At 43.4% G+C, this 14,266-nt stretch overlaps 1 protein-coding gene across 4 annotated transcripts in view; it reads left to right on the top strand.

The window, feature by feature from the left end:
* Positions 1-14,266, top strand: part of PLPPR1 (phospholipid phosphatase related 1) — a 287,997-nt gene that overhangs the window by 254,221 nt on the left and 19,510 nt on the right. For all 4 annotated transcript variants that reach the window (XM_060199088.1, XM_060199087.1, XM_060199085.1 and 1 more), the window contains exon 6: positions 2,462-2,712. In XM_060199088.1, the coding sequence (XP_060055071.1) occupies positions 2,462-2,712 (251 nt within the window). The remainder of the gene's footprint in view (positions 1-2,461; positions 2,713-14,266) is intronic.

The raw sequence follows: 14,266 nt of genomic DNA, 5'->3' as shown, positions 1-14,266 counted from the left end.
CCTGCTTCACCATCTGTGAAGCGACTCCCCTGCAGGTGGGGAGCCAGGGGCTCGAACTGGGCTCCTTGGGTGGGTCCTGATGCTTCTTGTACTATGTGTGCTTAACCCAGTGCACCACCACCCGACCCCCTAAGGAGTTCTGTTTATTCACATTCAAGCTAATTATATGGAGTTAAAATTCAGAAAGTGGGATCTACCCTCTGCCACAGGAGTGTGGTAGGAAGAATAACGCCCTCCCCAAAACATCCTTGGAGATTGGACATTTACATGCCTGCCTTTCCCTGGAACCTGAACGTTGTGGCTATGGCACTCACAGGAGAGAACATCTGTGAATGTGATGAAATCAAATACTTCGAGATTATCCTCATTATCCAGATGGACCAATGTAGTCAAAGTGTTCTTCCAAGATGGAGCCAGAAAAATCGGAGTCAGGGAAGCAGGGGAGATGTGGTTGTGGAAACAGGGTGGTAATTACAGGATCCCTTGAAGAAAACCACAAGTTAAAGAATGATGCCCACGAGGGAAAGAGAGTCAGGCTGGGCGTATGGATCGACCTGCCAATGTCCATGTCCAGCAAAGAAGCAATTACAGAAGCCAGACCTTCCACCTTCTGTAACCCATGAGGAACTTTGGTCCATTCTCCCAGAGAAGGAGACATCTTAAGGAAAGATGAGTAGACGGCTCAGAACTCTAACTCCATCAGGACCCAGAAAGAGAAGAGGAAAAAAGGAAAGACATTCAGGAGGAGTAGATGCAGGTGTGACTTAAAATGGAAGAAGAGGCAGGACCATGGGAGAAAAAAAAATGGGCAAATATAGATAGATAGATAGATAGATAGATAGACAGTTATAAAAATAATAGTTAGCCCGTATCTGTGACCTTGAGAGAACCACTACAGTTTCCAGTGGAGGGAATGGGGGACACAGAACTATGGTAGTGGGGACAGTGTGAAATTATACTCCTGTTGTTCTGTAATTTTGTAAATCACTAATTTAAAAAAGAAAGAAAACTAATAATTATATATCTTTTAAGATCATGAAGGTGGATGGGAGTAGATAGCATAATGGTTATGCAAAGAGATTCTCATGCCTGAGGCTCCAAAGTCCCAGGTTCAATTCCCTCCATCACCATAAAACAGAGCTGAGAAGTGCTCTGGAAGGAAAAAAAGAAAAGTGTGAAGGGCAGTTTCTGAAGAAAGCTGGGGAAATGGTGAAAAATCAAGTCTGGAGTTTCCAGAACATTCTCAGTCTTGCCAACACTTTTCTTTTTATCCCAGTGAAACCTATTTCAGACTTCTGACCCCCACAACCGTGAGAAGATAAATCAGTGTTGTTGTAAGCTGCTCAGTAGGTTAGTACAACCAATGAATTTTTAAAAATTTTTTATTTCTTTACTTATTCCCTTTTGTTGCCCTTGTAATTATTGATATCCTTGTTGTTGGACAGGACAGAGAGAAATGGCGAGAGGAGGGGGAGACAGAAAGGGGAAGAAGAAAGATAGACACCTGTAGACCTGCTTCACCTCTTGTGAAGCGACGCCCCTCAGGTGGGGAGCCGGGGCTCGAACTGGGATCCTTATACCGGTCCTTGTGCTAATCAATGGATTTTATCTTGAGCACTTCTTGTTTTGTTTCCAACATCAAGTGAAATAACCAATTCATTCAATGTTTTAGGAACAATCTTTCCCTCTTAGTACGTACAGCTTCCTAACATTGTCATTCATTCTTACCTTCCATGAGATTCTAGATAACTCCTAGAAGTGTGTTTACAAATAATATCAAAGAGAAGATATTGTCTTTCTTTCTCCCCCCTGCACCTCCCTACACAACCCCCCACCACCCATCGCTTATAGTATTGCGGGGAATTGAACCTGGGACCTAGGAGCTTTAGTGTCTTTGCATAACCATGATACTATCTACCCACCTCCCACCCCGAGAAGATATTTTCTGAAGAAGGAAAACAAACTACTGTTGTGTAGCTACTTAAAGCCAGGCAGTACACTGGATATTTTTTACATGTCTTGTTGAATTTCTCCAATTGTTTTTTTTTTTTTTTTAATTATCACTCCTCACAACCATTTTGTGACTGAAGGAACCAAAATTCGGAGAAGACATATAACTTACACTGTAAGTGAGTCCCCAAAAGATGAAACTAGAACCCATGTCTCTGTGTTTCCAAAACTCAAATTCTTTCCGTTAGAACATGCTGCTATTCTAATTGACTTATACAGAATCATACAATAGAAATGGCAGAAAGTCTGCAGGAATATGGAAAGATTTAGTGGCTTGGGAAGCAGCACTGTTCCCTAAAAAGATGAAGATGAAGGGATGATGTAACTCTGTCTGGAGAAGGGCACTTCTGAGAGGTCACAGTGGAGTCTCAGTGCCCTGTTTCCTGTCAGGGACAAAAATCAGTCAGTGGTATGTGTTGTCATGTTTTCATTCTTTTAATTCTCTTTGTAGGAGTCTTTGCATTTGGGCTTTTTGCTACCGATATTTTTGTAAATGCTGGACAGGTGGTCACTGGGCACCTAACACCATACTTCCTGACAGTATGTAAGCCAAACTACACCAGCGCAGACTGCCGAGCACACCACGAGTTCATAAACAATGGCAACATTTGCACAGGTGACCTGGAAGTGATCGAAAAGGCTCGGAGATCCTTTCCCTCCAAACATGCTGCCCTCAGCATTTACTCTGCCTTGTATGCCACTGTGAGTACTCAGCTCTCTCCCAGGAGGAGCTTGGGATGGGATGTGTGCCTCTCCCCTCTCCCCTCTAGTTTTCCCTTGCTGTTACTTGCATTTTTTTTTAATTTTTTATTTGCAAAATGGAAATATTGACAAGACCATAGAATAAGAGGGGTACATTTCCATACAGTGCTCACCCCCAGAGCTCCATATCCAATCCCCTTCCTTGATAGCTTCCCTGTTCTTTAACCTTCTGTGAGCATGGACCCAGGGTCATTGTGGGATGCAGAAGGTGGAAGGTCTGGCTTCTGTAATTGCTCCCCCACTGAACATGGGCGTTGACTGGTTGATCCATACTCCCAGCCTGCCTCTCTCTTTCCCTAGTGGGGCAGGGCCCTGGGGAAGCAGAGCTCCAAGACAAATTGGTGGGGTTGTCTGCCCAGGGAAATCAGGTTGGCATCATGGTATCATCTGGAACCTGGTGGGTGAAAAAGAGTTAAGATATAAAGCAGAACAAATTGTTGACTAATCATGAACCTAGAGGCATTTTTTGGTTTTGTTGTCTTTATTGGATAGAAACAGTCAGAAATCAAGAGGGTAGGGGGAGATAGAGAGGGAGAGAGAAAGAGAGACACCTGCATCCCTGCTTCACCACTTGCAAAGCTTTCCCCCTACAGGTGGGGACCAGAGGCTCGAACCTGGGTCCTTGTGCATTGTAACACGTGCACTCAACCAGGTGTGCCACACCTGGCCCCTAAGGCATTTATTTTTTAAAGTCAGGTTACCTGTTTCTCCTCTGTGATGCCATTGCCCCCACCCACCCCCAACTGCTCAGCTCTGGTCTATGGTGGTGGGAGGGATTGAACTTGGGGCTTCAGAGCCTCAGGCATGACAATCGCTTTGCATAACCACTATGCTATCCCAGTGTGGTATCCTGACCCGCCAGAGGATACTGATTCTGGAAAGGATGTCAGGAGCGATTTAGTCAACCACCTCCATTTTACAGATGCTGGAATGGAAGCCCAGAGAGTAAAATTAGACGAGGGTTAACGTGCAGGCTCAGTGCCTGGGGTGCACGTCTCCAAAGCCCTGGGTGGGCACGGCACAGCATTCGTTTCTCATGACCACCTGCAGAGGTGCCTGCGTGGGCCTCATGGGAATGGCCACGCCCCCAAGATGCAGGGCAACAGCCTGGGATGAAGGCACAGCTCTCTCAGACCCTTTGCTACACTCGTCTTCCATCACCTTGCTGGGCAAGAGGATCCTACAAGACCGCCCCTCCCCAGCAAACAGATCACACAGGCTTTGCCTCCATTGCATTGGAGTGCAAGGATCTCTTCAGCTGTTTTGCTCTGGTTACAGAGATAAACCCAAAGTGTGCCCTCCATTGTAAAATTTAAGTCACAGGTGGGAATCAGGCGGTAGCGCAGCAGGTTAAGCTCATGTGGCACAAAGCGCAACGACCGGCTCATAAGGATCCCTGTTCGAGCGCCCCCCCCCCCCCCCCCCCCCGCCGGCTCCCCACCAGCAGAGGAAGTCACTTCACAAGCAGTGAAGCAGGTCTGCTGGTGTCTATCTTTCTCTCCCCCCTCTGTCTCCCTCTCCTTTCTCCACTTCTCTCTGTCCTCTCCAACAACGACTACAACAACAATAAAAAGACAACAAGGGCAACAAAAGGGAAAACAAAAAAAAATTTTAAGTCACAGTTCTGGTGTCTCTCTTTTTATTTATTTATTCCTTTTTGTTGCCCTTGTCATTTTATTGTTGTAGTTGTTATTGTTATTGATGTCGTCATTGTTGGATAGGACAGAGAAATGGAGAGAGGAGGGGAAGACAGAGAGGGGCAGAGAAAGACAGACAACTGCAGACCTGCTTCACCGTCTGTGAAGCGACTCCCCTGCAGGTGACAGCCCGACTCCCTGGTGTCCCTCTTTCTTTCCTTACTGTCTTCCATCCATTTTGGAAATGATCTCATCGCACCTCAATGCTTCGTATAGCAGGAAGTCCAGAAGTCCAGAGATCAGCTCAAAGCCAGACGGCATATGCCATGACCGGTAACAACAGTGGCTGAAAGCATCCCTTTGACTTTAACTGATATCTCCGAGGGTTATCACTAGTCGTCTTCACTGAGAGCTAAGGGAGGGAGGTGACAGAGGAAAGAAAGCTCCTTGTCTTTTTTTTTTTTAAGCCCACTTTTTCATCTGTGGTTAATTCACAAGACTGTAAGATTGCATACAGGGTTCCACACTACACCCACCCCCAGATCTCTGCGCCTCCAGCTGCCCCTCATTCTCACGAAGTCTTAGAAACAGTTTGCTTCTGTTCGGTTTTACTTCATTTTGTTGTTGTTGTTGTTGTTTGGGTTTTGATTTCTTTTTTTTTCAAGTTCAAGTGTATCAGTTCTCTACACTCCACCTAGGAGTTGTCGGGTTGTGTCGCAGGGGAGAGAGAGAGAGAGAAGAGACCAGAATGGAGCGGGAACACGAATCTTTATTCAAGCAGGTACCCCAGAAATGGGCAGGAGCAGAGTGGTTCAGGCCACGTGGAGCTAGCAAAATGGCCACCTCCCACTAAGCCTACCAGCCCTTCTCTGGGTCTCGTCGTGGAAGAGAGGAGAGGAGCAAAAAGAGGCCAACCCACAGCAGCTGGGCTTTATAGGATAAAAACCGGAAGTGGCAAGTCAGGAAGGATAAAAACCGGAAGTGGCAAGTCGAAAAAAGGATAAAAACCGGAAGTGGCGAGTCGGGAAGGGATTGTCTGAGAAACAAGGCCCTCCAGGGAATAGGCTTTCAGCTCTGGCGGGAATGTGCGATACCCTGAGGGTATCTGCACAATTACCCAACAAGGAGTGAAACCACCCAGTAGTTGTCTTTCATGGCTTATTTTGCTAAGCATGATCACCTATGTTTTCCCACAGGACACACTATCATCTTTTCTGATGGCAGAGTAGTATTTGTGGAGTTGATATCCCATAACTTCTTAAAGGCTGCTTCCAACCTTTGGCTATTGTGAACAATGCAGCTATGAGCATTGGGGTGTATACATTCCTTTGAACTAGTGTTTCCATGTCTTTTGAATAGATGCCTAAGAGGGACTGGTGGTGATCAGGTAATTCCATTTTATTTGCTTAAAGACTCTCCCTATAGTCTTCCAAAGGGTCTGCACTACCAACCAAGTTCCTTTTCCTGCACAACCTTTGTCATCTCCTGTTTGGTTGATATAGGAGAAAGCCCCCTTCTTTTTTAAATAAATACATTTCTTTTTAATTTAATTTTAATTTGTTTTTACTTTGTCGGCTAAAGGCAGACAGAAATTAAGAGGGCAAGGCAAGATAGAGATCAAAAGGGAGAGATCAAAAGAGAGAAGAGACACCTGCAGCACTACTCCTCCACTAATGAAGTTTTTTTTTGGGGGGGTCTTTGGACATGCTAATACATGTTCTTAATTGAGTGTGCCAACACCCTGCTCTGAAAGCCACCCCCCACACACACACATTTAGAAATATATATTTTAATGAAAGAGATACAGACAGAAAGAGAGGGGGAGATAGACACCAAAGCACTACTCAGCTCTGGCTTATGGTGGTATGGGGGTTGGAACCTAGGACCTCAGGGCCTCAGGCATGGGAGCCTTTTGCATAACCATTATGCTGTCTCTCCAGCCTGAAATGTCCCTTTTCAACTAGCCAGTCTCCCCCCCCCCCCAAGGATGCTAGGCATGTGTCCCCACCCCCAACAGAAGACACATGTCCCCTCTCCCTCCAGTAAGAGTGATAAGTGTGCCTCACCTGGAAGGGTCCATGTCATCACCCCCTGAATACATACATCCAGGGTGGGAAGAGGGTGGCCGGCTAAAGATCTGGTCTGTTTAGTAGTGTTTAAATGAGTAGCTGGATATTCTCTTTAAAGCAGTGTTTTCTTTCAGCCAAAGAGGCATCTTGCTGCTAGAGCACAGAATGCTTCAAGTTCCAGGTAGAGTCCCTGGCATTGGACATGCTGAAGTGACACTCTGGTTATGCCTGCCTCTCTCTCTCTCTCTCTCTCTGTGTGTGTGTGTGTGTGTGTGTGTGTCTTTCATTCTCTTTCTCCTTAATTAAATAATTTTTATTTAAACTCTGTGACTAGGACAGGGGGGTGGTGGGAGTGGATAGCATAATCGTTATGCAAACAGACTCTCATACCTGAGGCTTCGAAGTCGCAGGTTCAGTCCCCTGCACCACCATAAGACAGAGCTGATCAGTGCTCTGGTTTAAAAAAAAAACAAAAGAGCAGATCGCTTTCTCTCCTCTCCTCTCCTCTCCGGGATCAACTAGGAATACCAAAGGAGACCACCCGGACCGAAATAAGACAGGACTAGAATGACCACAGAAACCCAGTAAATCACCCGTGAGTACAAACACGCGTGGCTGGTGACAGAGAGGAGAGAGGGGCCTAAGGAGAGATTAAGTGACTGCTAACAGTTCCACAGTTTGTCAGTGGAGACACCACCTCCAGTCTGCTCCACCAACAAGGGGACAGCTGAAGGGAGGAAAGGACTCCCCAGAGACTCACCAAGTACAACTCTGAGTCTCCATTGCTACTACCCTCAGAATCTGGAGCAGCAACAGGGAGGGACACCAGGGCACAGAGATCTAACCGGGAAACTCAGGAGAAGACCTATACCTCAGTGGCATAGCTGAAGGGCTGTGAAAGTCTCTTTGCATAACCACTGGATTATCTCTGCCACACCCTGCTTTATCTCTTGGTCAGGTGTCATTGATTAAGCCAAGAAGCCTATTGATAGTTTAAAAGCCCTCAGGCTACCATAGCCTACAGGGGAAAAAAAAAAAGGCTTTTACACCACTGAACTCCAACTCAGGGATTGAAAAACCTCTTAACTTATATAAAATGGTTAAAAAAACAAGAAAAAATAATGGAGACTCGAACCAGGACAAGAGTCCAGCTAAAAGTCCTCCAGAGGGCGAAGCACAAAACAACGAGTTCAACATCCAAACATTAGCTAAGGAAATAATAACAGGAGTGAGTAAAGAATTTGAAAAAATTGTAATCAGAACTGCAGGAACAACAAATGAGAATATGGAAGAAAATTCTAATAATCTCATGGTTATTAGAGAGCTGAAAGCTGAAATTGCTGAGCTAAGAAGGCAACTAGCTGAACAAGCTCAAACAGTATCAGAGCAGGGCAACAAAATAGATGAACTCCAGAAAGCAGTAGAGGGCAGAGAGAATAGAATCAATGAGGCTGAAGACAGAATTAGCAAGATTGAAGATGAATTAGAGACAACTAAAGAAGAAGTAAGAGATCTCAAAAAGAGATTAAGAGATGCTGAAAACAACAACAGAGTCCTATGGGATGACTTCAAAAGAAACAATATACGCATTATTGGCTTACCAGAGGAAGAAAGAGAAGGGGAGGAAGAAAGCGTTCTCCAGGCCATAATAGCTGAAAATTTCTCTAGTCTAGACAACACCAAAGACATAAAGATTCAAGAAGCCCAGAGGGTCCCAAACAGAATTAACCCAGACCTAAAGACACCAAGACATGTCATACTTAGATTGGAAAGGAATAAGGATAAAGAAAGGATCCTCAAGGCTGCAAGAGAAAAACAAAGAGTCACCTACAAAGGAAAACCCATAAGATTAGCAGCAGACTTCTCCATACAAACACTACAGGCCAGAAGAGAATGGCAAGATATCTATCAAGTGCTCAATGAGAAAGGCTTTCAGCCAAGAATACTATATCCTGCTAGATTGTCATTCAGACTAGATGGAAGCATCAAAACCTTCTCAGACAAGCAACAGTTGAAGGAAGCAACCATCACCAAGCCTGCCCTGAAAGAAGTTCTGAAAGGTCTCCTATAAACAACCAGACCACCACAAATAGGACATATATCAAAACACTCTAAAACTCTACAAGAATGGCGTTAAAATATCTTCAATCTTTGATATCAATAAATGTGAATGGCCTGAATTCACCTATTAAAAGACACAGAGTAGGAAGATGGATCAGAAAACACAACCCAACAATATGTTGTCTACAGGAAACTCACCTAACGCAACAAGACAAACACAGACTTAAAGTGAAAGGATGGAAAACTATCATTCAAGCCAATGGCCCACAAAAAAGGGCAGGAACAGCTATTCTCATATCTGACATGATAGACTTTAAAATAGATAAGATTAAAAAAGATAGGAATGGACACTACTTAATGCTCAGAGGATCATTAAATCAAGAGGACTTAACAATTATTAATATCTATGCACCCAATGAGAAGCCATCTAAATACATCAAACTTCTACTGAAAGAGCTACAGCAATATATTAACAGTAACACAATCATAGTAGGGGACTTCAACACCCCACTATCTCAACTTGACAGATCATCCAGGAAGAAAATCAGTAAAGACATAAGGGAGCTAAATGAAGAGATAGATAACCTAGAACTATTGGACATTTTCAGAGTCATTCAGAGCAAGTTGTGGTATATATACACAATGGAATACTACTCAGCTGTAAAAAATGGTGACTTCACCGTTTTCAGCCGATCTTGGATGGACCTTGAAAAAATCATGTTGAGTGAAATAAGTCAGAAACAGAAGGATGAATATGGGATGATCTCACTCTCAGGCCGAAGTTGAAAAACAAGATTAGAAAAGAAAACACAAATCGAACCTGAAATGGAATTGGAGTATTACACCAAAGTAAAAGACTCTGGGGTGGGTGGGTGGGTGGGGAGAATACAGGTCCATGAAAAATGATGAATGAAATAGTGGGGGTTGTATTGCTAAATGGGAATCTGGGGAATGTTATGCATGAAAAAAAAAAAAGAGAGAAGTAGAAACGCAAAGCAGAAATTGACTGAGTTTGGAGTATGGCACCAAAGTAAGAAAGCAGAAGTATACTAGAGTTTGCAGTGAGTACCTCCCTAATACTTCCTCTCCACTTTTCCAAGCTTTGGGTCCATGATTGCTCAACAATTTGTTTGGCTTTGTATGTTAACTCTCTTTTCAGTCACCAGGTTCCAGGTATCATCAGGATGCCGGCCAGACTTCCCTGGATTGAAGACACCACCAATGTGTCCGGGAGCTCAGCTTCCCCAGAGACCCATCCTACTAGGGAAAGAGAGAGGCAGACTGGGAGTATGGACCGACCAGTCAATGCCCATGTTCAGCGAGGAAGCAATTACAGAAGCCAGACCTTCCACCTTCTGCAATCCACAATGACCCTGGGTCCATGCTCCCAGAGGAATAGAGAATGGGAAAGCTATTGGGGGAGGGGGTGGGATATGGAGATTGGGCGGTGGGAATTGTATGGAGTTGTACCCCTCCTACCCTATGGTTTTGTTAATTAATCCTTTCTTAAATAAAAAAAAATAAAAAAATTAAAAAAATAAAAAATAAAATAAAAAAATAAAAGAAACAAACAAAAAAATAAATAAAAAAATAAAAGATAAAATAGACTAAATAATTTTGATTGAGTGCTCACATTGCCATGCTCAAGCACCCGAGTCCAAGCCCCTGGTGAAGCGGGTGTGCAAATGTCTCTCTTTCTCTATTTCCCTCTCCCCTCTCAATTTCTCTCTGTCATGTCAAAAAAAAAAAAAAAACAAAAAAACAAAAACAGGCAATTCATTTGGGGTTGGGTGGGGTGATGCACCTGGTGGAGCACACATATTACAATGTTTAAGGACCCAAGTTCAATCCCCTGGTCCCCACCTGCAGGGGGAAAGCTTCACAAGTGATGAAGCAGGGCTGCATATGTCTCTCTATCTCTCTCCTCTATCTCCCCCTACCCTCTTGATTTCTGGTTGTCTCTATCCAATAAATAAAGATCATAAAAACTAAAAAAAAAAAAAAATCCTGTGACAACAACCCTGTAAATCAGCATCTCCTCAATAAATTGATCATAAAAAAGAAAAGGCAGTAACGACGACAAAAAGAGTCATTGCCTTGTGTCCTGTTTCACCAAGATCATACCTCTAGCATCAGTCAGTCAACCACCAATTATCCACAAAGTGTTTATCAGCTTGTTAGAGAACATGTGAGAAAAATCAACTTCAATAGCCTCTACACCAAGGAGACATGAGTGTCACTAGCAGGAGCCTCAATTTAAAATACAGCTTGTAGTTGGTAAGGCTTCTTTCCTGGGGGGTGGGGGGGAAACACCTACACTAGGTATTTTTTTTAAACAAAGAAAGTTCAGTTTTCAAAATACCGATTTTGTAAATCATGACTCAATAAAGGTCTAATTAGAGAAAGAATGAAAGAGACAGAAAGAATAAACACCACTAAATAACTGATTTTTTCCTAAATGTACTCTTGTGCCTAATTCTCTTTTTCATAACTATTTTATCTGTTAGTGAGAGTAGTGGGGAGAAGGAAGGGAGAAAGAGAGACAGAGAGAGAGAGAGAGAGAGAGCGCCAGAGCATCACTCTGACATATTCGATGCTAGTGAACAACCTCATGCCTGATAGTTCAACATTCTATCCACGATGTGACCTTCTAGGCTACATTTCTCTATATTTTATCAGACTCGTCATTATTTTGCGAAATTAATCTTTGCAATATGATTATAAAGACAAACCCATTACTTAACAATAAACTACTCTCTTTATCAATGAAATATAAATTTCCTGGTGGGGAAGTGTAGCCAGCCTACTCAGATGACCTCACCCACACAGATATTACTAGAGCACTTGTTTTCATGGGCTCAGGTAGAATCTGGCTCAGTGGCTCAGAAGGTGTCACTGTGAGTGAAGCACTGGGCTCTCAAGCATGAGGTCCTGAGTTCCATCATCCCACTAATAAATAAAGCTTTTTGCAAGTATAAAACAAATTGCCCCACAGAGAGACTATGAGCAGATAAGGACAGATTTAAGATTCTAGTTGTGTAAAAATTTTCCAATATGTGTTCAGTGTCCTCAGAGATCACTTAACAAGGATTTTCTATGTCCTAGTTAATACTGTAAAGACATGCTAGCCAACTCCCCTTGGTCTCAATAGTTTGTGATCTCTGTTTATTTTTTATATTATTTTATTTATAAAAAGGAAACATTGACAAAACCATAGGATAAGAGAGGTACAACTCCACACAATTCCCATCACCAGAACTCCCTATCCCATCCCCTCCCCTGACAGCTTTCCTATTCTTTAACCCTCTGGGAGTATGAACCCAAGGTCATTGTGGGATGCAGAAGGTTGAAGGTCTGGCTTCTGTAATTGCTTCCCCACTGAACATGGGTGTTGACAGGTCGATCCATACTCCCACCCTGTCTCTCTCTTTCCCTAATGGGGAAGGGCTTTGGGGAAGCGGAGGTCCAGGACACATTGGTGAGGTTGTCTGTCCAGGGAAATCTGGTTAGCATCACATTAGCATCTGGAACCTGGTGGTGTGGCTGAAAAGAGAGTTAAATACAAAGCCAAACAAATTGTTGACCAATCATGGACCTAAAGGCTGGAATAGTGCAGATGAAGAGTTGGGGGGGTCCTCCATTTTGTAGATAAGCTAGTAGGCATATTTTAGTTCTATTCCAAAGGGCCTGTAGCTATACTAGTTTTTTTTTTTTTTTTAATCAACGAAGCAGAGAATCAACAAAGAAACAAGAGAATTAAATGAAGAGATGAACAGACTAAACCTCCTGGACATTTTCAGAGTGATCTCTGTTCATTAATGAGAGAAAAGGAAGGACCAAATCATTCTGGCACATGCAGTACTGGGAACCAAGCTCATGGCTGCCCTGTGGTACAAACTTGAACCTGGGCCAATCAGGCATCGCACCTCATGAGTTACCTCGAACCCAGTAGTTTGTAATTCTGTAGAAATTATTTATAAAAGGGATTATTTTCAAACAATAGGAGTGTAAAAAGCTAAACAAGCCTATCTAATAAAGATTCCCTATAGTGCTAGAAGCTATGTTCTTGTTTAGGTAACTCTGAACTGACCACAGATTTGTAAATCATCCGTTACTCATAATAAAGAGAATCTCCTCATCATCTTGTATTCACACCTATGCTGAATTCTTGATGAGCGGTCTCTAGAGTAAGGTTGTAAAATGCATCTGTTTTAACTTGCATGTTTTCACCCCATATAAACACACCGTAGATTGTAATATAAGTATCAACATACTGTTTTTCAGGACCAAATACTCACCGGCCACATTTGTTAAAGGTGCTTGATCAATACTGCCCTCTAGTGGTATCTTGTAATTTTGCCACCGTAGCCGATCTAACAACCTGCTTGGCGCACAACTTCCTACCCACTAAGCCATAAATTAGACTTGGGATAACTCAGCCTTTGAAACTAAAAAGTCTTAAGCAGCAGTTCTGGTGAAGAATAGCCCCTATGTTAGGTGTCATAAATCGCATCATGTTTCAATTGGCCCCAGTCTTTTGTCCCAGTTTTTGGTAGAGGGCACACATCACCAGCCGTAAGGACACAGGTTCAAGTTCCCAGTCCCCACCTGCAATGGGGAAGCTTCAAAAGCAGTGGGGGAAAAAATGGCCACTGGGAGTGGTGGTGGAGTGATCATACAGACACAAAGCACCAGCAATAACCCTAATAGAAAGTAAAGGAAAATGAGGGAGCCCGGTGGTGCACAGTGGGTTAAGTGCACATGGTGGAAAGCACAAGGACCGGCATCAGGATCCCAGTTTGAGCCCCCAGCTCCCCACCTGCAGGGGAGTCACTTCACAGGCGGTGAAGCAGATCTGCAGGTGTCTATCTTTCTCTCCCGCTCTGCCTTGCTTTCTTCATGAAGCGGATTCTCAGGGGCCAGGCAGTGGCACAGCTGGTTAAGCGCACACAATACAGTGCACAAGGACCCGGGTTCAAGCCCCTGGTCCCCACCTGCAGGGGGAAAGCTTCACAAGTGGTGAAGCAGGGCTGCATGTGTCTCTTTACCTCTCTCCCTCTCTATCCCCCCTCCCTTCTGAATTTCTCTCTATCTCTATCCAATAATAAATAAATACGATTTTTAAAAAGACATTTTTTAAAAAAGCTAATTCTTATAGAGTAGCTTTGGTATCTATGACTCTTACATGGATTTCCTGGCTCTGCCAATGATTTTGTTAAATTTTTTGTTAGTAATTTAATCATGATGAACAAGATTGTAAGATAACAGAAGTGCATGTTCACACAGTTCCCACCACCAGAGTTCCGTGTCCCATCCCCTCCATTGGAAGCTCTTTATTCTTTTTTTCTCTCTTTTTTTATTAGTGATTTAATAATGATTGACAAGATTGTGGGGAAAGAGGAATATAATTCCATATAGTTTCCACCACCCAAGTTCCATATCCCATCCCCTCCATTGGAAGCTCCCGTATCATTATTTTTTAAATTTTTTAATATTTATTTATTTTCACTTTTGTTGCCCTTTTTATTGTTGTAGTTATTATTGTTATTGTTATTGATGTCATCCTTGTTGGATAGGACAGAGAGAAATGGAGAGAGGAGGGGAAGGCAGAGAGGGGGAAAGAAGTCGCCTATGAAGCGACTCCCCTGCAGGTGGGGAGCCAGGGAACTGGAAACTGAATCCTCACGCCGGTCCTTGGGCTTAGCACCACGTGCACTTAACCCACAC

Source organism: Erinaceus europaeus, chromosome 10 (assembly GCF_950295315.1).
Source record: "Erinaceus europaeus chromosome 10, mEriEur2.1, whole genome shotgun sequence".
NCBI classification, from domain to species: Eukaryota; Metazoa; Chordata; class Mammalia; order Eulipotyphla; family Erinaceidae; genus Erinaceus; species Erinaceus europaeus.
Note: the sequence above shows the minus strand (reverse complement) of the source record. Positions and strands in the feature narration are given on the sequence as shown.